Source organism: Prionailurus viverrinus, chromosome D3 (assembly GCF_022837055.1).
Source record: "Prionailurus viverrinus isolate Anna chromosome D3, UM_Priviv_1.0, whole genome shotgun sequence".
NCBI classification, from domain to species: Eukaryota; Metazoa; Chordata; class Mammalia; order Carnivora; family Felidae; genus Prionailurus; species Prionailurus viverrinus.
The window spans coordinates 92,042,545-92,066,378 of record NC_062572.1 but is presented as its reverse complement, the minus strand read 5'-3'; the positions used below and the strand labels follow the sequence as shown (position 1 = coordinate 92,066,378).

Genomic DNA, 23,834 nt, shown 5'->3' with positions numbered 1-23,834 from the left:
TCCACCCCCCCCCCCACACACACACACCCGCCCCGCAGCCGGGCCGCGACCCCCGCCCTCCCGCTCCCGCGCCCCCCGGCCCCGCTCCCCGCGGCGCGGGCCGCGCGCGTTACCTGCCGAGCGCCGGGGGGCCTGCTGCTTCCTCCTCGGCATGCTGCTCGGGCCGCCGCAGCCGTCGCCTCAGCCGCCGCCCGAGTTCGCGGGGCGCGGGGTCCCGGGCCCCGGGCGCGGGCGCAACTCCGCGGCGCGCCCAACTTTGGCCTCGTCCCCGCGGGCTCCGGGCTCCGGGCGCGCCGCGGACCGCGGGGCGCCGCTCGCATGGACGGCCGCGCCCGGGGCCGCTCAGGAGGCGGCGGCGGCGGCCGCGCGGGCCGCGTCCCGGCCGCCGGGCTGCGGGCGGAGCGCGCGGGGCCTGGGCGCCGAGCCCGGAGTCATCCCCGGCGCGGGCCGCGGGCGCAGCGGCGGGCGCTCGGAGGGCCGGCCCGCGGCCCGCGCTCCATGCTGCCGCCTCCCGCCGCCGCGCTGCTGTGGCGGGCGCTCCTCGGGCGCCGCTCCGGGCGCTCCCCCGCGCCTTCCTCCGCGAGCCGAGAGTCTCCGAGCGCAACTTTCTCTCCCCCTCTCTCGTCGCTGCTCGGGGGTCGCGGCGAGTGGTTTTAGTGCGCGGGTCGCAGCTTTCTCATTGTGCGCCAGCGAGGCCGATCCAGGCTGTCCTTTTCCTCCCGCACTTAGTCTAAGAGGAAGAAAGCAAACAAGACAGAGGAGTGAAGCCCCCGTACATACATGCGCCGGGGGGGTGGGGGAGATGTCAGGCGCTGCTCCACCTTCCAAACAGTCACAGATCAAACAGTGTCACCCCGCCGGAGCGCCACTTGGTGCCCCGCGCTCCCCGCGGGGCTTTGCCGCCAGGATCGCCGCTTCTTCCACCGCGAAATCTAATGCAAACACATTTTGATCATGGATTTTTGGCCGGTCTTGATCTTCCAACAGAAAAATTTTGAAAAATACACAAAAAGCACCCCCCTCCAAAAAAAAAAAAAAAAAGCCAACAACAACAACCCGGAGAATGTGTGCAAAGGGGCGACGAGCGGACATTCACTGGGTGGGCGAGATGAGCGTGGACAGTCCCCCCCCCAAACTCCTGGGAGAGAGGGAGATGCACTCTCGCTCTCTTCTCTTTTCAGTGAAATATAACACACATTCGGATCGCAGAGCTTTCAGACAGTCTCAACTGATAGACAGACACATCGAGCTGCTTTTCCTGCTTCAGTTTTTACTCCTCCTCCTCTCGCCAACGTCACCCTGACAATTACAAATAGGTCTCTCACAAACCATACCTGTCAATCTTTTTAATTGCTTTGTTTTCTTTTTTTTTTTCTTTCCGGAGCTAAACAATATGACAAAAAAGAAAGAAAGAAAGAAAGAAAGAAATCTTAATGCAGCATAACATAAAAGATTGCACATTGGAGAAAGACATTGAGGGGTTTGTTATTGTAATCCGCTGGCTGATACCGGGTAAAACCCATGTGTTATAAGCCAAGTTAAGTAGACACTAGTTCCTGCAGATTTTTAAACCTGTAAATCCACCCCCCCCCACCCCCTGGAACGTTCATACACACGCACCCACGTGGACACAAACTATCCTTGGATGAGAATGTCCAACATTTGAGATAAAAATACCTGTGTCATTTTTGCAGTCTTAGTTAGGGGGTTAGATTTGATCGGGGAGGGGGGGCACTGTGTGGCTTCATGATTTTGGTAATTCTAGGTTAAGTGTAAAACAAGAGTGGGTTTTTTAATTAAAATGTATACCTTTAATAAAAATGTAAAGATGGACTCAGCTTATCATACAAAAATGTGGAAGATACTCAATTCGGTCCCTCTATGAAAAGTGAATTGATTATTTGGTCAATATAGACAATTAGGGAGAAAATTGACATGATGGAACGTCGGATCCTTCTAGTTGGGTTATAAAATGAGGTCTTCATACATAATTGCAACGTCTCCAATTCAATTAAGTCCTTCGGCATCCCCACCTAGAAGTTTAAAATGCTTATGTGCTCTGGGAATATGGCCCTCTAGTTTCCAATTTTTGCGTTCTTTCCCAATGGGAACCTGTAACAGTCTTGTAGAGGCTACTTAAAACATTCATGGAAAAACACGAAATCTAGGCCAAAATAAATAAAATGGCTTAGTTCGTGCAACTTGCATGGGACAGGCTGAGGGCAGAAGGCGCGGGCAAGGCGTTCCGGGGCCCGGGGGGCCAGGAGCCTGGGGCGCCGGGTGCTCTGGGCGTCCCCGCCCCGCGTGGGTGCCTGCGCGCGTGCACTGGCGGCGGGGGCTCCCCGCGCGGCTCGGGGGCCCCCGGCCGTGCCCCGCCGCCCCGGCCGCGCTCGGGGTTGATTCGTACCACCTTGCAAGGAAGTGAACGCTTCGCACGGGAAGGGGAGGTGCCTGCGCCGGCCGCTCGGCGCCGCGCCGCTCCGAGGACGCCCGGGGCTGCCGCCGGCTCAGGGCCGCGGCGGCCGCGGGACGCGCAGCTCCCCTCGCCGCCCCCCTCACCCTTGTAGAGGAGTCAAATCCGGCTTTTAGAGCGTGGGGAGGGTGGGGATATCCGGTGCCTCCCGGACGCCGGGAGAAAGGGGGAGGGCGGAGAGGATCCTTGGCCAGTCTGCGCCGAGCAGATTCAAACCAAAACAAAAAGATTAAAGGAGCAGCGGCCGGGGTGGCAGCGATCCCCAGGCCGGGACCCCGGGGGTGGCGCGTCCGGGAACCGCGGGGGCTGCGCGGACCGCCGGCGCTGCGCGCGGCGGGGAGGGAGGGGGAGAGAGGGAGCCAGTCGTAGTGGGGAAGGGGGGGGGGGGGGGGAGGGAGTCGAGGGGAGCACGCGGGCCGGAGGAGGGGCGGACCCGCCTGCTCCGCCCGCCCGCGCCGAGCCGAGCCGAGCCGAGCGGCCCGGGCTGGGCGCGACCCCGGCCGGCGGCGGCGCAGAAAGCGGGCAGAGGCGCGGGCCATGCTTCGGCTGGCGCCCGCCGGGGCCCGGACCATCGTGGACATGTCGTACGCCCGCCACTTCCTGGACTTCCAGGGCTCCAACATCCCCCGCGCCATGCAGAAGCTGGTGGCGACCCGTCTGAGCCCCAACTTCCGCGAGGCCGTCACCCTGTGCCGGGACTGCCCGGTGCCACTCCCCGGGGACGGAGACCTCCTCGTCCGGAACCGGTGAGCCCGGCGCGCGCCCCCCGCCCAGGCCGGGCCCCGGCCCGCGCTGCGCGGCTCCCCGGCTGTCCCGGGCCGGCCTGCGTCCCCACACTCCGGCGAGCGCTCGGGCGCACAGCCTGACTTTGCGAGATCCCGGGAAGTTGAACCCGCCGCCATCTGGCGAAGGCGAACGTAATGTGACTGTTGCCGGTGTGAATATCCGATGCCACGGAACGTCCTCATAACTGAGGGTTATTTTAATTTGGGATTCCCCTCCCCTCCCCCAGCCCTCCCTCCTCCCCCTCCCGCTCCCGAAATAAAACCGACGGGACCCAGAAGGGGAGGCTCCCCGCCCGGCCCACCCGCGCGCACCCACGACTCCTGCGTTCCCATAATCTTTAGTGTGGACCAGGAACAGGCTGGACACAATCTGCGACGTTTAGGTAACGTGCTTTGGAGGAAGGAGGCCGAGGACCCGACTGGCTTTTCCCGTGCGCTCCAGGTTGGCAGCCGCCTCGCCATGGCGGAGCCTGTCGTTGGGTGTGTTGGTGTGCACCTCGCCGGTGTCGTCTGCGTGTTGTCAGTGCTGTGTGGCTGTTGTCTGTGCCCCAGAGCTTACCGGCAGGCGCGTGGCGCGTCCGGGGCGGCTGGGCCAGGGCTGGGGTGGGGGCACGGCTGCATTTGCCTGCACGATCTGCAGACCTTTGGGTGGCACTCGAGTGGTCGCCCTACCTTCTGATCGCCTGTCCCACCTCCACACTCCCTACCTTGATGTGTTTCCAGCTCACTAACCTCTAGTAACCGGAGAGGTGTGGGAAGGAAAGGGACGTTAGTCTGTGGGAGCCGTGCCCTTCGGTCTCTGTTCGGTGGGTCCCCCTCGCCGCCTCATTTGCAGGCGGGGCATTCCCCATTGCTCTGTCCCCTACGCTAGAGCAGGGCTCACCCGCCTGCTCAGTCCCATCGGAGGACTACAATATTGCATGTTTCAGGTTGGATGTGCGGTTGAAGGAAGGCGTGAGTTCTGGTTGTAACTGTGTTGTAAATTGTGCCCTGGAAAGTCCTGTAAGTCACCTGCAAGGAGCGAAGGACAAAGTGTTCCCCACCTACGTGGCTTGCTGCCACGTTTAGTCCGTTCATTTTAGAGATTCATATCAGCCTTCCAAAGACTGCAAGACTGAATAATTCTGCTCATGATTTCAAACTTTTGGAAACCTGTTGGCAACGTAAAAATTGAGGGAGCCAAGGGTGGGGTTGAGGGGAAGCTGGCTCTCGGGCTGGGGTGCACAGAGTGCCTGAAAAGGTGGATGTGTGTGTCCTTCTAAAAGTTTTCATCGGTGGAAACAAGGCTGTAGAGGGTTTCTTCTTTATAGGATAAAGCGCTAAAGCTATTGAGATAAGGCTACATATCCTACCAAGTTAAAAAGAAGGAACACACACAGAGCACACCAGACACACGAGTGATTTGCTAGAAGTTGAGATGAGAGCAGGCTGAAAAGCCTCCAGGCTTTAACCAGCAAAAAAGTTTCACATGGGCCGGTTTCTTTTTCTTTTCTTCTAATTTTTCTGATCAGGTACACTGTTGACGGTGAGCACTGATGTAAAACACACACCACTGCTTGAATAAAATCCATTTCAGACACCGGGTGTGAAATGGGGAGGAGGCGACTGAGCAGAGCGGGCAGGGGAAGGTGTGAAGTTAGAGCACTCCCAGCAGCGGCGGAGTGGCACCACCCGCCAGCGCTGTCCGTGGAGGGTGCTCCCGCCCGCCCGGTGCTGCCGCCTGGCCTCTCTACCTGCGCTGTTCCCCAACCCCTCCTCCGGCTCCGCTGACTGCTCCCTCGCCGTCACCCTTAGCTGCTTCTTCCGCGACAGGGCCCGGGCACCCCCTGCGCCGGGTCACCGGGGATGGTCCCCGAATTCGGTGGTCAGGGATCTGGAGCCGCGGCTCCCAACGTTTGGAGCTCATCGGTTCGGATTATTTTAGGATCCATGCCTCTCTTTTCCCTTCACATATGCCAAGAGCCCCCTTTAGTATAGTATGTTTATTATGGGTACAACTTGACCTCTAACTTCTACCTTGAAGCCCATATCAGAAAGAGAATGGGGCCAGTTTTAATGCCTGTTGGGAGGGGGTGAATCTTTGCATCCTCTTTCCCTACTCTGTGGAAGATCTGCTCCTAACCCCAAATTGTAAGAAGATCCTTTATACTTGTAAATAGTTGGGGGGGGAGGCATTTTACAGATTTTTTTTTTTTTTTTTAAGAATAGACTGGAGGTCTATTCACGCACGGCAGGTTAGTTCATTTAATCCTAGACCAAATCTTCCCCAGGAACAGTGTTAATTGCATAAAAATTTCATGCAAACACTTTTCATTTTTCTCATAATAAAAATCTACTCTGGAATGAATGGCTTAAGCGCACATTCACTTGTTCAGAAAGGTGTTTGGGGATTTTCACTGTGCCCCGCCTGACTCTTCCTTTCAGTTGGATATTTGCACATCTCATTCCATCTTAACAGAAAATACAAATTCTTTATTCACAGAGAGGGAAGTGCTTTTAAGTCAGAGGTGGGTTTAGGATAATCAAGTTTATCCCATTTAGGGAAGGTGTGAAAGGGGCGCATAAAATCCCTGCCGAATGTCTAATTGATGTCCCTTTATCCAGTGCTCACTGTTTCCTACAGCCGAGGACAACTTCACAACCCCCTCTCAATGCCCAGCCCTCAGGAAAGAGAAGGAAAGGGAGAAAGACACCCTCCGGTTAAGTCAGCTTGTGTGCTATTTTTAGCCTTTTTTCGAAGGATAGTGACACATTATTTCGTTTCCAAATATTTCTAACGATTTTCTGCTCAAGTGTAAGATAATGGAGCAAAGAGTTTGTAGTAATGGCAAAGAGCAGGTGGGGGATGGGGAAGGCGTTTTTGATAAACGGTTTGTTGCTCACGGGGAGGGTAACAGTATTTCTGCTGACTCTCCAGGCGGAGATTTTTTTCCCTTTTCTTTCCTTTCCTTCCCTTTTCTTTTTTCTTTTCTTTTGTCTTTTCCTTTTTCTCCTTTTTCCCCCTTTCCTTCTCTTTTCTTTCCTTTTCTTTCTTCTCTTCCCTTTCTTTCTTCCTTCCTTCCTTTCTTTTTAAGTAAGATCTGATTTGGACGACGCTGTTTGGCTCCCAGTGTTGAAGACTCCAGACTCGAGTCTTCGCATTTTGTTTTTGTTCAAAGAAAGCGCTTCCCTGCCTCTGCAGGACTGCCTGCTTCATAATAAACACGACGAAGGAAGGGGTTCAGCACTTTTTAGTATAAATAAACCGGCGACTCTCGAAGGGCATATATTTGGGGAAAGCCTTCACCGGCCCCATTCTTTTTCCTGGGGTTCCTGGATTTTAGTCTTCTGAGTGGATCCTCCGGCCGGATTGCTAGGACCCTGCACTTATTAAGAGCATATATTTTAAATTAAGGCACAAGGAGAGTCTCGAAATGCACGCATTCTACCAAGCGTGCCTTTCCTTTCTTTTTCTCGCTTGCTTGCCCTTTGCTGTCCCCTGCTCCCCGGCCCGGGCCCCCTTTCCCATTGCGCCCGCTGCTCTTGAACTTGTTTCTGGAGGGGCGGAAGGCGAGGGCTCCCGACCCTCAAGCAGCTCTTCCCAAAGCCCAGGTAAGGCCGAGGGCTCATCCAGGCAGTGGCGGGTCCCCACCTGCTGCGGCGGCCTCGCGGCGTCAAAGCTGGGGTCCGGGGGAGGCGGGGGCCCACCGGGGGCCCGGAGACCCGGGAGAGGGCGAGGTGAGCAGAGCGGAGTAGCGGGGAGCTGTCGCCACCAGCCCGAGCGACTCCTTCACCGACGACGAGGCAGGCAATTTAGAAGACGGCAGGGCGGGGGGAGGGGGAAACATGGGGAAAAAAAAAACAAAACGGGGGTGCTTGCGAGGCCAAGGTCACGGTCCGGCCGCAGGCGGGCCCCGGGCGTGTGGCCTCTGCGCTCCAGCGCGCTGTGTGTTCTCGGGACTCCCGGGGAGCTTGACGGCCCTGCGCCCGGGCTCCGCGGCCTGCGCTGACTAGGCTTGCCCGCCGGGACCCCGCCCGGCCCGGGGAGGCCGAGGTCATGGTCGCAGGCCTGGGCGGCGGCCCCTCCTCCCCAAAGCCCGGCCTCTCCGCTCGGCCCCAGCCTGCTCCGGGACTCAGAGTGCCCGATCGCGCCTCTCCGTGGTGGCGGTGGAGAGCCGGGACGGGAGGGGAGGCAGTCGGCGGAGGCCGGGCACTTCCGAGGGGAGACGGTTCCAGAAGGACTTCTGGCGCCCAGCAGGTTGGCCGGGGCTCACGGAGGGTGCCGCAGGGCACACGCAGAGCCGTGTGCAACCTGGACGGGGCGCGCAGAGAGCCCTGCGGGTCTCCTGCCGCTGCTCCGGCTGTGCCCGGGCCCAACCACAAGGTTCGATTTGCTTTTTGAGGCAAAGCCCCCATGGAAAACTTAAGCTGCCGCTAGTCAGCCGCGGGCGCCCCAGCTCCCAGCAGAGCCCGCTCCCACCTCCACTTGACCATCGCCCCCCACTCCGGCGCCTGCCTGTGCCCTCTCTCCTCCACTTTCCACCTGCCTGCGCCCCGCTTGCTCTTGCCATCTCTCCCCCTGGCAAGTGGCAAACCACAGCTGGGAGCGAGCGACAGCCAGAGATGCATTTTCCTCCAGCAGCCCCCCCCCACCCCACCCAGGGCGAGCTCCTTAGAGGTGGGGAGGACCCGTGGGGCCAGCCGCCACAGGGGCGTCCCTCTGAGTCCAAGGGGGGGTGGTTCCCCGAGGAGGACGGGCCTCTCCAGGAGACAGGAGGAGAGAGGGGCACAGGAAGGGTTAATCCTGGGCGAAGAGACAGGAGCTGGTGGCAGGGCCTCAGTCCCCCACCCCTGGAGCAAGCCACCGTCACTTCCACCCCACGGACCCCTTCCTGGACTTTGCTTTACAGCCTATACAGCAGGGGCACCGGAGGCGAGACGCTCCAGCTGGGCTCTGCCCTAGCTGCCTTCTGTGAAGTCCAGAGGCATGCTCGGAGGAACCTGGCCCTTTTTTTTAAAAAAGCCCAAACCCCGAGAATTATGTAAATTGAAAGGAAAGATCAGGCGCCCACCCCCAAAATACAATCTGGTATTAAATCCCAGATGGAAAACCAGCAAAAATCATTTCCCCCACTTTTCATTATTGTGTTATCATCGATGGCTATGGAATTCTGTAGTGTGCTGTTGAGGCTACGTGATGTGCTAACTTCTGAAAGCAGCTTGACATGCCCCAAAGAAATTGTTTCCTGCTTTCTTATTTCTACAATATGTAGAGAGCTTTCAATATTGTAGATAACACAGGGCATGATCATCAGGGAACATTTAGAAGTGCAAAGTGTTATCTCTAATACGGTAGAAGTGGGTCCTTGCACAGGGCAGTTTTGGTTTATTAAGTTAAATTAAAAGTGAATTATTTTAAAATGACCCACTTACCAGCTTTCCTTCTGCCACCAGATACCCCCATCTTTTCATTTCATTACAGGTGGAAATGACATTTTTAGGGTCCTCCATTATGTGTCTAAGCCACCTCCTGACATTTTTTAGTAGACGGCTTTTTTTCTTATGTATTAGGATATTTTTGTTATGAGGTATACGGAGATGAAAAAAAGCTGGTAAAAATACCGGCCTCGCAATTAAAGTGACTCTGGATACCAAAGTGAAAATAATCATCTGGTATTAATCAAGTTATGTCTCTGCTTCTTGTTGAGGAAAAATATAGTGACGATTTGCTTTCCTTTTCATCTAAAAAGCACTGTAAAATGTTGAATGTTCCATAAAAATTTCTACCCTTATGAGACAATTTTTGTTCAATTAATCAAAATGCATAGTTTCACGCTGGACATAGTTACATCAGAAAGAAAATTTGCTGCGGCCAGTCTAGCAGTGTTTTAAACAACCCCGCAGTAGCATGTAGCAGACGATGACCTTGCACACTGCCTGAATCTTCAATAATATCATTGTCATTACTATTATTATCCGAAGTGTTAAATTGTCGCCAGAATCAATACAAGTCTACTTCTCCGAATATATTTTATCTCACTGTTGTTTTTAACATCTTTGTTAAGAGGCCAATTAATTTCCAACTCATAGCTGCAGTGAAGTTTGCGTATAAGAGGGCTTCCTGACTTTTTTTTTTTAACAGTTTGTTTCTCCTTTTGAAAGAAAGAGGAGGAAAAGAAATAGCGTGTGAAATAAAGAACTTGGTGTTTAAAGTGGTACGAAACGATTCCCAATCTGATTTTAAAAAATAAAATATACCAAAATTCTGATTGCAAATCCCGGTCAAGCTGATACTTGTTTACCTTTTTTTTTTTTTCAACTGAATATCAAGACTGATTTTTTTTTTTTTTTTTTGAATTCTACCAGGATAGATAGCTGAGCCACCCGTCCACAGTCCCTAGAATTAGAGGAATTTTTCTAAGCGGGATACCAAGGCCTTGGTGAAGGAAACATCTTAATATCCTCGTTTGTTTGTTTGTCTGTTTTCTTCTAGATTTGTCGGTGTTAATGCATCTGACATCAACTATTCAGCTGGCCGGTATGACCCTTCGGTGAAGACCCCCTTCGATGTAGGTTTCGAGGGCGTGGGGGAGGTGGTAGCCTTAGGCCTCTCTGCCAGTGCCCGGTACACGGTGGGCCAAGCTGTGGCTTATATGGCACCTGGCTCTTTCGCGGAGTATACCGTGGTGCCTGCCAGAGCCGCGGCCCCCGTGGCCTCTGTGAAACCCGAGTATGTCACCGTGCCGGTGAGCGGTACCACCGCGTACATCAGCCTGAAAGAGCTCGGAGGACTCTCCGAAGGGAAAAAAGTTTTGGTGACGGCAGCAGCGGGGGGAACGGGCCAGTTTGCCGTGCAGCTTGCCAAGAAGGCCAAGTGCCATGTCATTGGGACCTGCTCTTCTGATAAAAAGTCCGCTTTTCTGAAATCGATCGGCTGTGATCGCCCCATCAACTATAACGCCGAGCATGTCGGTACGGTCCTGAAGCAGGAGTACCCCGAAGGGGTCGATGTGGTGTATGAATCCGTCGGCGGAGCCATGTTCGACTTGGCCGTAGATGCCTTGGCTACCAAAGGGCGCTTGATAGTCATTGGGTTCATCTCCGGCTACCAGACTCCCACCGGCCTTGCGCCTGTGAGAGCAGGAACCTTACCGGCCAAACTGCTGAAGAAATCCGCCAGCGTTCAGGGCTTTTTCTTGAACCATTACCGTTCTGAGTATCAAGCAGCCGTGGAGCACTTGCTTCAGATGTGTGTGGACGGAGACCTGGTTTGCGAGGTGGACCTCGGAGACCTGTCTGCAGAGGGCAGGTTCATCGGCCTGGAGTCCGTATTCCGGGCTGTCGATTATATGTACATGGGAAAAAACACTGGGAAAATTGTACTCGAACTACCTCACCCTGTCAACAGTAAGCTATAAACTCAGAACGATGGCAGAAGTCAAAGGAGAAAGAAAACGGGCACCTTCTTCCTCAGAAAGAGTCGAATCAGTTTATTTTTGGTGGGTAATGGAGATCATATCTCTTAAAAGGTGTTAACGAATGAGTTTCTCTCTCTCTCTCTCTTTTTCTTTTTTGCCCCTCCCTTGAAAAAAAAATGCCAATAAAAACTTCCCTCGATGGCTCAGAGGTAAAACCGTTACGTTCAGTTCTTTGGCCATAGACAGTCTCATTCCAGGCTTTATTGTTCCAGGGAATTAAATTAATTCCTGATGCAAGATCCGATCAAATCAGTATGCCTTCAGCTTGATGGGATTTTAAAATCAGTCTTGAAAATAGTTCACAAATTCCTTACTTTGGGAGAGTTTGGTCTTCCGCTAACGAGCAGTTAATAGATAAGAGACAGGGCAGGAGGACAGCCATCTATTCTCAGAGTCCATATTCCCAGGAAATGGCCCTTCCTTTCTTATAAATCACCAACTATCTAAATGGAAATTTGGAGGAATTCTCCCAAAACTTTGATTTTTTTTTTTTAATTTGTTTAGATCATTAGGAAAATGACTAAGTGAACACAGACCTATTTTTTAAGAGTCTCTGCTGTTTAATGCTTTACGCACAATTATCCTGGGGAGGCACATGTGGCATGGGAAACCTCTCTCTTCCCTTAAGAAGCAAATTAGTGTTGAAAACCGATGAAGACAAAGGCAGATTTTGGAAAGGGGCTCTACGGAGATCTGGGGGTTACCTGCCCGGGAAGGAAAGGACGTGCTTCATCCACGGGGAGGGTCTGCACAACAAAACCCCCACCACGAGGGGAGACGCACTCTCTAGGCACACCGCCAGAGGCTGATAACAGCATCCTTCGTAGGCCTGAGGTGGGATCCGTCAAAGGGCACCATGCGGAGGAGGGGCTTGATGGGATGGGAAATAATAAGATACTTGCTCCGTGTTGCAGACTTTCTTGGACACCGTGTGTTTTCTCTCTGATGACGGAAACAGAATAGCGAATAGCGTGCTTAGCGTGGAACGCTGTTCCTCCGATTTCACTTCTCTGTGCCCTCGCTCTGTGGGGATGAGGAGCTCCTGGGCACCGCTGCCTGGGGTCACACGTGAGAGTCCCGTCATGTGCCTTCTCTCGTGAGCCATGCCCACCGCCGACGTGCCTGCCCCCTCGCCTTCAGCTCGGCTTTCGCCGTTCCATTGGAAATCCCACGGTGCCTTTCTGATTGAAGGCAAAGCCCACCAGATCCTTTTCTCAAAGCCTCTGGCCCCAGTGTATCTAACGCGCTAAATAAATAGGAACGCAATTAAAGATGCTCCGGGAAAGCCGGTGACCATATTTAATTTTTCTTTCCTCCCGTCTGAGGAGCGAGGAAATCCTACTGCTGAATAGCTGTTAGTATCTATTTTACAAGATTTACTCATTTTCAGGTACCTAATGTAGCTGCTAGCATGCATGCACAACAATACAATTTATATGGTAAATGGGACCAAATAATGGCTTCACTGAATGTTATGGCTGCACTGAAGAGAAATGTCACGGTAAATAGCTGCCAAATTATGGATCATGCCGAAGTGTCACAACTGCACTAAAGACAAATAGCACTAGAGGCTACTGCCACCGTGACGCTTTTGAGTTATGAAGAAGGGTAGAAGCCTGATGCAAGCCTCTTTGTGTCCTCATTATAGCAAGGGGTGACGAGTGCAGGGTACAAGAAAAGCTGGCCCAATGTGGTGCTCGGTTATTAATCTGTCCCTTTCAGACCTAACAGCCACGGCCAAACGGAAGGAGACTTCGCCTCGCTTTTGGATACGCACACAAACACAGGGGAGGGGACAGGTTTTATGAATGTATCTGCACGGGAAATGACTGGTAATGGGAAAGCGCTGCGATCCAATCATCCCATCAAAGAACAGTCCCCGTGTGTGCTGCTCCCCGTGCGGATAGATGTGCGAAGTCTAAGCGGTAATGTACTTTCTCCCTTTGTCAAGGCGAGGAACCAGGACGCTGCCAGCTCTCGCTTCTTACAAACTGAAGTGCGTCCCGGTTTCTCTCATTTTAATGGGAGGGTAATAAATATGAAAGACCAGCATTTTAACGGATGGATCCCTGAAGCCGCAGAATAGAAATTTATTATGTTTTGAAGGAATCGACTAAATTCAGCTATGTAGAAAAGAAAAAAAAAAAAGACATTTTTTTTTCAAACACCCAGGTTTAAAATAAAACATAATCTGAAATCCTCGTGCTCTCCCCCCGCCCCAAACTAAGAAACTACAGGACATGCTGTTTTCATTTATTCTTAGAAAACAAGCATGAAAGATTCCGCCCATTCAGATAATGCCAAAAATATGTTTAAACTTTTTTTTTTCCTCATTCTTCTGAAAAATGATTTGTAAATTGAGGGTCATAGTTCAGCATCAGTTTCATCTTCTGGGATTATCGTTCAAGACCAGCGTCTAACGGGAGGTGAAATGGTGTGATGTTCTCAACACCTTTCTCCTGAACTGTTATCACAGATCACAAAAAGTACATCCATAATTCAGGGCGATTGTCAGTCTTTGTTTTAGACACAGGGCCGGGGCTGAATGATCATGGTGGATGAATTACTTCTCGGTTCTCAGGGTGGCCTTCTCTGCGCATCAGCCTTGAGGTCTCTGGCTGGGCAGACGGAGCGGTTGACTGGTAAGCGAGCCTAGAAGCTATTCTTTGCCGTTCCGTTGTGACTTCTAAAAAACCCAATGCCGTCCCTTCAAATTTGTTTTGCGCTCAAAAGAAAAAAAATACCAACATCGTTATTTCGGGTCTCTCTGACAGTGAATTCTGCTATTGAACGATGTCAGCATCCAAAAAAAAAGGTCCGGAAACCGGGAATAGTCTGCAAAGAAATGACACAGAAGTTTTTTGCTCGATATGCTCTATGCGTTGTTATTATGTGATTCCATCTGGATGGAGTTTCCCAAGGGTAGGATGGAGCCTTTATAAGTGGCCACTAGTAATCAGCCAGTATTTATCTAACGAAAGTGCAGTGACAGGTAGCTGCTGCTTATTAAAATGAAAATCCTACAGTATGTACTTAAGGAACATTCCAGCTAACGAGGAGGTAACGTCCTCGGTACAACACAGACCTTCTTTTTGTGTCCACCACCACAAGATGCTGGAAACTTGACAAATGATATCATTTAAGACACATGCCTGCCGTAGGGACCTGCTTTCTGGGTTCCTGTTTCTGGCTTTTATTTGGGTAACATTTATAACGGCCACCCGACTTGTAACGGGTAGGGTTTTAACCCTTTCATGAAGCTCCCAATTAGCATGAATTTACTACGATTGGGGTTTCCTTTAAAATGGGGAAGGGGGCGTTTAGGACTGAAAATATTTTTCTTGATCACTTTACCACATGTACACATGGGGTAAAGGCCGTATTTTAGAGTTACATAAAAACAGATGAGCCATGGGGAACTTTCAGGAAAAATACGATAGAAAAAGACCAAGCACAACCAACTGTGGGCGATACTTTCCTAGGGGCTACTGTGCACGTTCTGTGAATGTAACCCACATGTGATGTGGCCTGGTTTGATGGGTTCCTAATCGCTGCTCTCTATCCTCCTGCCTCTCTTCTGGTTTTAAACACCGTCTGTTATTTATAGCGCTTATTTAGAGACCCAAAATGTATCTCCGCAGACGTTTTGGGGTTTGGGATTTGCTGGGGTTTTTGTGACAGTCAGATGTTCTGTAACTAATGTTTTAGTTATGGCCCAGAATTAAATATTTAGGATCATATTTCAGAAATCAAATGTGAAACGCTGGATTCTCGACACCACGGATGTGGGCATGTCAAACTTTAAAATCGGTTGCTTAGCCTTACGTTATTTCAACCTGGAAAAAGAGGACTGTTTGATACGAGAACCTTATTGCTGTTACCATGAGCAAATGATAGGACGCCGCCCCCCCCCCCCCAAAAAAAGTGCTACACAAAATACGTAAAGAATATTTTCACCCACATGTATCAGTCCAAGTAATTCTTGATAGTAGAGAGTTGATAGTCAAAGAAAGTCACATAAGGTGTGTGCGTGAGGTCTGTATGTAATTCCTTCCTTCACGAGGCAGGAGTGCAGATGAGCCCTGACAGTAAGACTGAGCTGCTGCGAAGACTCTCCTCCCATCTATTCCCGAAGCCTCGGTTTCTGCCAGCGTGGACCTGCCCTTCAGTGCTCGCTGATGCTTCTCCAGTGGCATCGACACTCCCGGGAAGCATGTCTTGGATCCCTCCAGCGCACGGGTAAGTGCCGCATGGAGTACAGTTTGGGGGAACCGATGTGTGCCTCGTATGTCCCGGGAAGCACGGAGCCAAAAGCACAGAGATTTCAACGGCCCCCCAAAGTAAGAGTTTCCCTGGAAGGGCGCTATCTGACAGTGCCTTCCTGCCAACACGAAATTAAAATAATAATTAAAACACACCCCGCTGACTGACGGTAGCATCCAACATGAAAGATGGATTTGTGCTTAGAGCTCAGAAGAATGTTCCCTAAAACTGTCGGCTGCTGGCCAGCCTTCTCCTCCCCACAAAAGGGCTAAGCTGCATTTTAGAATGACTGGAATGAACAAACTCCTTGGTGGGGGAAGATGTGGAACCGTGATCGGGGAAGGGAGGGTGTCCTCCTTAGAAGAGTCTGTCTTGCCTCCTGTATGGCTGTGTGCCTGTACCCGGGTGGGGGGGGGGGGGGGCGTCGGCCACAGGCACAGAACTGGAAGGAGCCCGGGACCCCCTCTGCCCCTCATACATGAGAAGACTCAGTTGTCCCTTAAATGGTAAAATTTGGCTGGGGCGCCTGGGGGCTCAGTCGGTTAAGCGTCCGACATCGGCCCAGGTGATGATCTCACGGTTGGTGGGTTCAAGCCCCGCGTCGGGCTCTGTGCTGACAGCTCAGAGCCTGGAGTCTGCTTCGGATTCTGCGTCTCCCTCTCTGTCTCTCTGCCCCTTGCCCGCTCGTTCTCTCTGTCTCAAAAACAAATAAGCATTAAAATAAAAAACAATAAAATTTGGGAGTTAAGGGACAATCTAGTTCTTTCTACCCCTTCGTGTAAATGAAGAAACCAAGACCCAGGAAGAATAGGTACCTTGTGTGGGGCCACAGAGGTCACTGGACTCCAAAATGAAACTAGAGGTCAGGCAGGTGCCTTCTCGGGCCTCTGGGCGACCTCTGGCTTATCCCCTGTATGATTTGCCAAGGTCCCTCAGTCCGTGGCTGATTAAAAGTGTCACAGAGTAACAACTGGCCTTTATGATAAATCTTTCTGTGGATGAGACGATACGGAACCCAGGAAGGATATCACGGTTCTGACCACGAAAGTGTGTTTCGCTCAGGACCCCCTTTAATCGAGCACAAGTCATGGTTCCAGATCATTTGATTCTGTGTCATCTAAATATCACACAAGCTTCTGGGGGAAAAAGTACTCAGTGGAATTAATGGCTGAACGCTCCCAATTTCGTTTTAATGCTACAAGGAAGGTCTCTGTCCTATCAATGTATTCTTGGATGTCCAATAATGAAAATCAAATAAAGAAAATCTTCATTATCATGTGTTGAGTGGGTTTTTTTTTTTTGTAGAGTCATTTCACCCGCTTATGTTATTGCCTATAGGAAGCCAATGTGTGACCCTGATCATTTTTGTAATAGCAGAACATCTAGAATCTGAATTTGCGGCTCTACCTGAAATCGAATCTGAACCCGGCAGACTCAGGGCCATGGCGGATGGATGCATGTGCTGGCAGCCAGAAGAGCTATAAGGGGCAGGAGACGTGTATGGGGGGAGATACTGGCGGGTCCCACATTTCATGCTCGCGTGTGGCGAGCATCTCCCACTCCGTGCAAATGACAGATCATAATTAAGGCTCAGAAGCAAGCCCTTCAAAACCACATGACATTGAATGCTCATGCCTGTCCGCATCATTTCTGTCTTCCTTGAACTCCTGCGTAACAAGCGTAAACTTTCAACTTTACACGAACAAATCCTTTCCCAGTAGAAACCGCTTCTTTTAACATTGAAAAACCCTTCTCGGCGACGGCAACAATGTCCCAGGCAATCTCATTTTGTCGAAAACCTCACGTCTCACCAGGGGACTGGTTGCAGTAGGGGCCCCCTCTACCCGCTGTTGGAATTTACATTTGGAAATTGAATTGTCTCCTTGAGGGTCTTTATTCCAACTACCTTTTGGAGAATTATTCACATCCAAGTACACAGAATGGGACCGAGCTGAAGGAGGACCAACCAGTGTCTCCCCAGCTGGGAAAACACACACACACACACACACACACACACACACAAAACAGAAAGCAAAACCACCCACTCATTCCCTAGCAATAAAATTACGTTGTCGTTGCGGAAGAATGTTAGTCATTTTGAGTTTTCCGTGTACTTTGCACACCGTCTTGAAACTCGCTCACAAGTTTGACTGTTTGAAAGCAAGGTCACTGTCCTCCCCTCTTCACTATTAGATAAGTGAGGAGGAAGCGAGGATAAGGCCCATCTCACCCATGAAGGGGTGAAAGTGCAGAGAAATGACTTGCCTTTGATCACCGAGCCACCGGTAGAGCAGCCTGGGGCCCCCGGAGGGTTCTCAGACCGCAGCTGCGTCTCCCTAGAACGCGGTGCTCGTCCAAGTTCGCCATGTGCACGTGTCACCCGTCGCGACGCAGGTCCTGATGCCACAGGTCCAGGGCGGGGCCCAAGGGTCCGCATTCCCCAGGAGACGGGGATGCTCCAGGGAACGTGCTTGGAGCACTAGATCACACTGCCTTCGAAGGGACTCCCATCTTGTGAAATGCTGTTTTGTAGAGGCCTCTCTGAGTAACCCGGAGGCCACCGAGGCACGAGTTACAAATGCAAGAACGTGCTGTGACTATGAAAACGGCTGCCTTTATCGTCACATTTTCAACACCTTTAAATTAGCCGTTCCTTCTGAAACTCAGCCGTGACACTGACCTGTCTGCCATTTAGAGCACTCTGCCAGCAGCCGAATTCATACAGGCCTCAATGCCGCGGAAAGGTAACCCGGGTGTCCCGGGGCCGCTCAGCAAAACGTGACAGCGGACGCCCGGCCTCGGTCTTCGCTGCCTTTCGAATAGAAGCAGGGCCCAGAAGGACCGAAACCCTTCCCGTTTGCCTTCAGCTTCTTCAGTTCTTCGTCAGTGCCATTTTCTTCCTGCCCAGCGTCCCCAGTTAAGCATTGGTCCTTCTCTGGGAGCACTGAGTGCAAACACCAGCCAGCCAGTCCTGCACTGGGGCTGCCCTCCGTGGGCATGTGAGCCTCAGTGACACCCTCTTTTGCGATTACCCTGAGCCCGGGAGGGCGCCCAGCTGGCATCCACTTTTGGATCAGGTCGCTGGGAACCAGCCACGGGGCACCACCTGTAACCTCTATTTAAAGACCGGCCTCTAGAGTTCACGCTAATTGAAGAGGCTGTGGCCTTCATCAGGAGAAATCGTCATCCACAAAGTGCTTCTTCATAAACCAGTGTAGCAATCAGAGGAAGGGCTGTCTAGATGGGGAAAGGGTAAGAAAGCATTTTGGTATCAAAAAGGAAGCCGAGGGGCGCCTGGGTGGCTCAGTCGGTTAAGCGTCCGACTTCGGCTCAGGTTGTGATCTCACAGTCTGTGGGTTCGAGCCCCACATCGGGGCTCTGTGCTGGGAGCCTGGAGCCCGCTTCCGATTCTGTGTCTCCCTCTTTCTCTGCCCCTCCCCTGCTCACGCTCTCTCTCTGTCTCAAAAATAAATAGAAACATTAAAAACAAAAAAAAAAAAGGAAGCCGAGTTATAGGGAGTCAGGAAGGCGGTGTTCCAGGGCCCAGCTCGTAAGAATTAGCGTGTGGGCTCACACAAGCCGCTGGGCTTCCCAAGTGAGCGTCTGCCCCTCACCCTCCGAGGTGCGCTGTGACCACAGGGTTGTCGTGGCACTTGTGGCCAAGGTGCCACCCCCACAGACGGGGACTTGGAGCTGAACAGGAGCAACAAGAGAATCATAACCCCACTCACGTTCATCCACAGGGTTGGGTGCAATTCGGGGAATCGAGACTGGAGGCGGGGACAAGAGGGACGGGAAGTGAGCCCTGATGACCTCGGAAAATTCCCGGTGGCGGGGGGGGGGGGGGGGGGGGGTGCGGCTAGTGAGAGCAGGAGCCAGGTGGGGGCCAAGGGAAGCGGATGGGTCTCAGGTTGGGCTGGGGAGGCAGCGCCGCGTCTGTGCGTCGACTTCTCGGGGTCTCTGCAGACCCCCAAACGCAAATCTGAGGAGTGCTGGAGACTCCAGGCTTCTAGGCGGGACCTTTTCTTGACCAAGGAGCTCGCAAGAGGTGGCGGTCTCAGTTAAGAAAGGGACCGGCCGGTGATAGCAAAGCCAGCTTGCCGCTTGCCTGCCTTAAGCGGTTTATTTTCACAACCTCCCAGTCCTGTCTGGGCAAAGACAGTTACTCTCACCTGTGGGCTCCGTTAGCGCTCTGCTCATACTTTATTTCTAGCACTTTCCACGGTGCCCCAGAATCGCATCCATTTGCATGTCTGTCTCCCTGGAGACTGTGAACCCCTCGAAGGTAAAGTCTGCCTCACTGACACTCCTGGGCTGGAGCATAGTACCTGCCGATAAATAGTAAATCAATGTATACGTTGTAGACTTTTCACTTTTATTTCAAAATCAAACCAACAAAACCCCCATCCGGGGTCTCCCAAGCGCCTCCTCCTGCAGGATCCGTGGACAGGCACCGGCCCATGACGCAATGAACCCTTAGAGAACCGTCACGCGTGTTCTCAATCCCACGCCCACGTAACCTCCACCCAAAGCCGTTCACCGGGAAGTCAGGTGACCTGATCTGAGCACCGGCAGCCTCACTGAGCGATGGTGCGGACTCTGTGGTGCCCACCTGTTGGTACAACAGAGAAAATTTTTTTACGTTTGCTTATTTACTTTGAGAGAGGGAGTGAAGGAAGGGCAGAGAGAGAGGGAGACAGAATCCCAAGCAGGATCCTGGCTGTCAGCGCAGAGCCCGACGTGGGGCTCCATCTTGCGAACCCTGAGATGGTGACCCGAGCCGAAATCGAGAATCGGTTGCTTAACCGAGCCCCCCAGGTGCCCCATAACAGAGAACGTTCTCTTCTTTTTTAAAAAAAATTTTTTTAACATTTATTTGTTTTTAAGAGACAGAGCATGAGCAGGGGAGGAGTAGAGAGAGAGGGAGACAACAGCATCCGAAGCAGGCTCCGGGCTCTGAGCGGTCAGCACAGAGCCCGATGAGGGGCTCGAACCCACACACCGCAAAGTCATGACCTGAGTCAGTGTTGGACCCTCCACCAACTGAGCCTCCCAGGCGCCCCCCACCCAGAAAAATTCTTAACGGCACTTTGGATCTGTTGACATCAACCCAACGTGCTAATTCCGTGCTATACAAAATAAATTCCCCAAACACTGGACATCGAGACTCTAAATGGCTCTTCGGTTTCCCACGTGTCGGAGAAAGTTACAATCAAACTGAATTAGGTCCCGAGAAGTGCCCAGCACATGGTAGGCACTCTCAATACAGTACTGGAATGAATGAATGAACGAATGAATGAATGACTGCCAAACCCCTGGAAAAAAAGAACTACCACTTAAGGATAAGCTAAAAAGATTTTGATGCTTCAGGTAAGGGTTTCTTCAGGATTCTGATCCTACTCTTGCCTCACAGGTGAGAGGACCCCCTCCCAACTGGGCGAAGGCGCCGTCTGGAGAGACCTCACCGTGTGACCGGGCTGGCCTGTGTCCTGTGTGCTTGCGGAAGTGACAGACCTGAGCCGGAATGCCTCCTCTCCCACCGATTACCACCGCAGCTCTGGGGAGGTTCTTAACCTACCGGAGCCTCAGCCTTTTCCTTTGTTTCATTTGCCCTCCGTCAGAGGGAACAAAAACGCTGGCCCGTGGACAGAGCACGGAGAGCACCTGTCGTAGTGTCCCAGCCACTCATAACGCCAGCTTCTTCCCCCTTTGCCTTTGGAGCAAGAAAGGCGCAGGGGGGCTGTCGGGGAGTCGGGGAGTACTCCTAAAGTGAGCCTGCTCCCCACGACACAAGACCACTGGTCACAGCCCTTAAGGTTCCGAGACACCCGCCATTAGAAAACCGAGGGGGAAACCCCACAAAGTGAATAGCGAAGTCTCGAAATTCATTATTCCTATAATCTCTCGCCCAAAAGTAGAAGCAGCTAAATTTATTTTTAAGTGAAATAAAAGTAGCCAATGACCGGTCCACAGTGGATTATTTTTTAAATGTTTACCACGTTTATATTAAATATATATCATATCTTATACTTATTACATTAAAAGCAGTTAGGTTTCTTTCTAGCCCAACTAAAACTGGCTTAAACAATCAGGAGGCTCATGTAACTGGAAAGATCAGAGGTAGGTCAGGCTTCAGGTGCAGCTTGATCAGGGATCCAGCTCCCTTTCTCTGGGATTCCTTTCTCAGACTGCTTCCCCAGAAGGCTGCCTACAGGACCAGGCTCTGCTTCTATTCCGCAGACACCCCACCCACTGACCAAAGGCCTTCACTTTCCGTGGAATGAGCCAACCGAATCTGTAAGTGTATTGGGAGAAGTGGGTTTCCCTCTGGGGGACGGGCCAGTCCCGCTGGAACCACAGAAACCCCGGGTGCTGTTCAGAAAGGGGAAGGGGCAGGCTGGTGGCTAGGAAAACCACGCCCCCCACCCCATGGAACAACTGTGACCCGGCAAAGGGCAAAGGCCCCCCGGGGGGGTAGTCCTCGTGAATCCTGCAAGGACCCTTGAAGCCAGGGACGTCATGCATTTAATTAAATGCACGTCAGGCATTTCATTACAGTCGGTGTGGGTAGTGGGGCCTCTCTGTTGGCTCGAGGCCCTGGTTCCTGCGGTCCTGCCTCAGGACTCTAACCTGTCTCGGGTCGAGACTACGAGACTGGTGACTTCGGGCCAGGTGAGGGGTGGGGCCTGAAGGAAGCCCCTCCCTCCCGGTCTCAAGAGCCCCATCGGGGGCGCCTGGGTGGTGCAGTCGGTTAAGCGTCCGACTTCAGCTCAGGTCACGATCTCGCGGTCCGTGGGTTCGAGCCCCGCATCAGGCTCTGGGCTGATGGCTCAGAGCCTGGAGCCTGTTTCCGATTCTGTGTCTCCCTCTCTCTCTGGCCCTCCCCCGTTCATGCTCTGTCTCTCTCTGTCCCCCCAAAAAATAAATAAACGTTGAAAAAAAAAAGAGCCCCATCGGAATGAAGGGTTCACCTCCAGGCCCCCCGGCCCCTAACCACGTAGGCACCGACCTCCCGGGTCTGCAAGGAAGCCGGGCCTTACACGATGCATCACCCGGGCCTGCCTCCGTCTCCCTGCAGCCTTTTCTCCCTGGCACGGCTGCGTCCGAACTTCCCTTTGTAAAGGGACACGGTCACACTGGGCTGGGTTAGCCCCACTCTCTGACCTCGGCTTCACGGGCGCACGTATTTTGAGGAAGTCTGTTCACAGGTACCGGGGACGAGGACTTCAGTGTCTTCCGGGGGACGGGATTCGACCCACAGCGCGGGGTGACGCTGGAGTGCGCGCCTGTGTGCACGTGTCCCCGCGGGAGGTGGGAGGCGGGGCCTGCGGCCTCCATCCTCCACGTGGATGTGTCCCTGGCTGCCAGGTGGGGAGCCTTTTGGGGTACTGTCACCCCCACTCCTGGGCACATCCCTCCCAGACTCCGGGACAGGTGAGCCTGGAGCCCCCAGTGCTGCGACTTGGCCCGTCCTGGCCACCCTCGGCCTTCCTTCCCTGCCTTCTGGCTCACCTTCCTGTCACCCGAGGACACTCCCTCTGGCCTCTCTCAGGGCGGGTGTCAGGTGCCGGGGAGGCCAGCGGCTGCCAGCCCAGCCAGGGGGCAGGGGCCACGCGTGGGGTCTGGGCCCGCGTCGGGGAGCGGGCGTGGGCGCTCCCAGCGGTGGGTGAGAAGCAGTGCCCTGTGCCCACCTTCAGCTCCTCACGGTGACCCCCCCGCCCCCCAAGGCAAACCACCTCCTTGAGGAGGGCGGGGCCTCTGGTTCCGAGCAGCAGGCCCCCTCCGGTCCCGCCGCGCCCACGACCCAGCCAACCGTGCAGCAGAGCACCTGACCGTGTTTTCGCGAGAACCCTCACCCCCACCCCCCGCCCCGCCCAGGCGACCAGTATTCGTCCTAACTCTCAAAGCGTCTGTTTATTCTAGAACAGAGATGACCCTCCCGCTGTAAGACGAGTTTTCAGTTGACCGCTTCGCCGAACTGAAGGCTGGCCCGAGGAGTCGGAACTGACACCCTCTTTGGGGAGAACGACGGGTGGCTTGTTTTTCACTCATTTGAGGGGTGAAGTTTTCTGTTTCTCCGACTGTTTCTTTGAAGACAAGGAGGTTTCCGCTCCGCAGAATTTACACGCGCTTTATCACGATCCTCGTCCCCCATATCGCCCGCTCTTGTAATTTTCCCCACAGGGTGAACGAACGCTACTATTCTAACTGTGGCAAAATCCACCTGCCTCAGGGAGACTCGGGGGCCCAGAGGGGCACAGCAGCGGCCCGAGGACACACGCCGCTGCCTCTGGCGCCCACCCCTGGGCCGGCCCTCCCTGCCACCCCTGCCCCCACCACCAGCACGTGCAGCCTGCCAGAAACTCATTTTCGGATGATTTTTTTTTTGAGATGATTTAAAACATCCTTTTCCAGAGCTTTTTACTCTAAGGCAATTAACCCATTCCGTTAATGGCAGGAGGGCTGTGCTAATATTTGCTGGAAAAATCTCTCACTTAAAAGCTCAGCACTGTGAAAAGAAGCCTGTGCCACATTTTACAAGCCAGTTGGGTTTCATTTAAATATTCCACTCACTCTTTTGCTTTAGAGGTGTCTGTAAGGAAATGTGGTGACACACACAAAAGCACTAAGATCACTCAGCCACGGACGCGGCCGGTGGCCAGGGACCTTCCCTTGGGACTGGGGACAGGGGCCAGGGGAACTGAAGGGGCGGAAGCAAGCGGGACCTCGGTGCCACCGGCCACGGTGAAACACTAGGCCGACAGTCTTAGCTCCCCAAGGTATCACCTGCTCCCGTCAGGACAAATCTCCCCGCACATGAGCTCCCGAGAAACACGCACAGCGTAGGAAGCTCCC

The 23,834-nt window shown here is 53.1% G+C and overlaps 2 protein-coding genes across 5 annotated transcripts in view; one reads left to right on the top strand and one right to left on the bottom strand.

Annotated features, from left to right (window-relative positions):
- Positions 1 to 294, bottom strand: part of TSHZ1 (teashirt zinc finger homeobox 1) — a 74,820-nt gene extending 74,526 nt beyond the window's left edge. Inside the window, exon 1 of the mRNA XM_047827353.1 lies at positions 114 to 294. Coding sequence (XP_047683309.1) covers positions 114 to 153 — 40 coding nt within the window. The 5' untranslated portion in view covers positions 154 to 294. The remainder of the gene's footprint in view (positions 1 to 113) is intronic.
- Positions 295 to 2,469: 2,175 nt separating this feature from the next.
- PTGR3 (prostaglandin reductase 3) lies at positions 2,470 to 14,628 on the top strand. 4 transcript variants are annotated; one of them, XM_047827354.1, is made up of 2 exons: positions 2,470 to 3,219; positions 9,731 to 14,628. In XM_047827354.1, exons 1-2 carry the CDS (start codon positions 3,011 to 3,013, stop codon positions 10,653 to 10,655), a joined length of 1,134 nt encoding a protein of 377 aa, XP_047683310.1. In that variant the 5' UTR covers positions 2,470 to 3,010; the 3' UTR covers positions 10,656 to 14,628. The 4 variants fall into 4 exon arrangements, with proteins under 4 accessions (XP_047683310.1, XP_047683312.1, XP_047683311.1 ...); XM_047827356.1 differs by lacking the exon at positions 2,470 to 3,219 and adding an exon at positions 3,226 to 3,641; XM_047827355.1 differs by lacking the exon at positions 2,470 to 3,219 and adding an exon at positions 3,226 to 3,700.
- Positions 14,629 to 23,834: the final 9,206 nt, after the last annotated feature.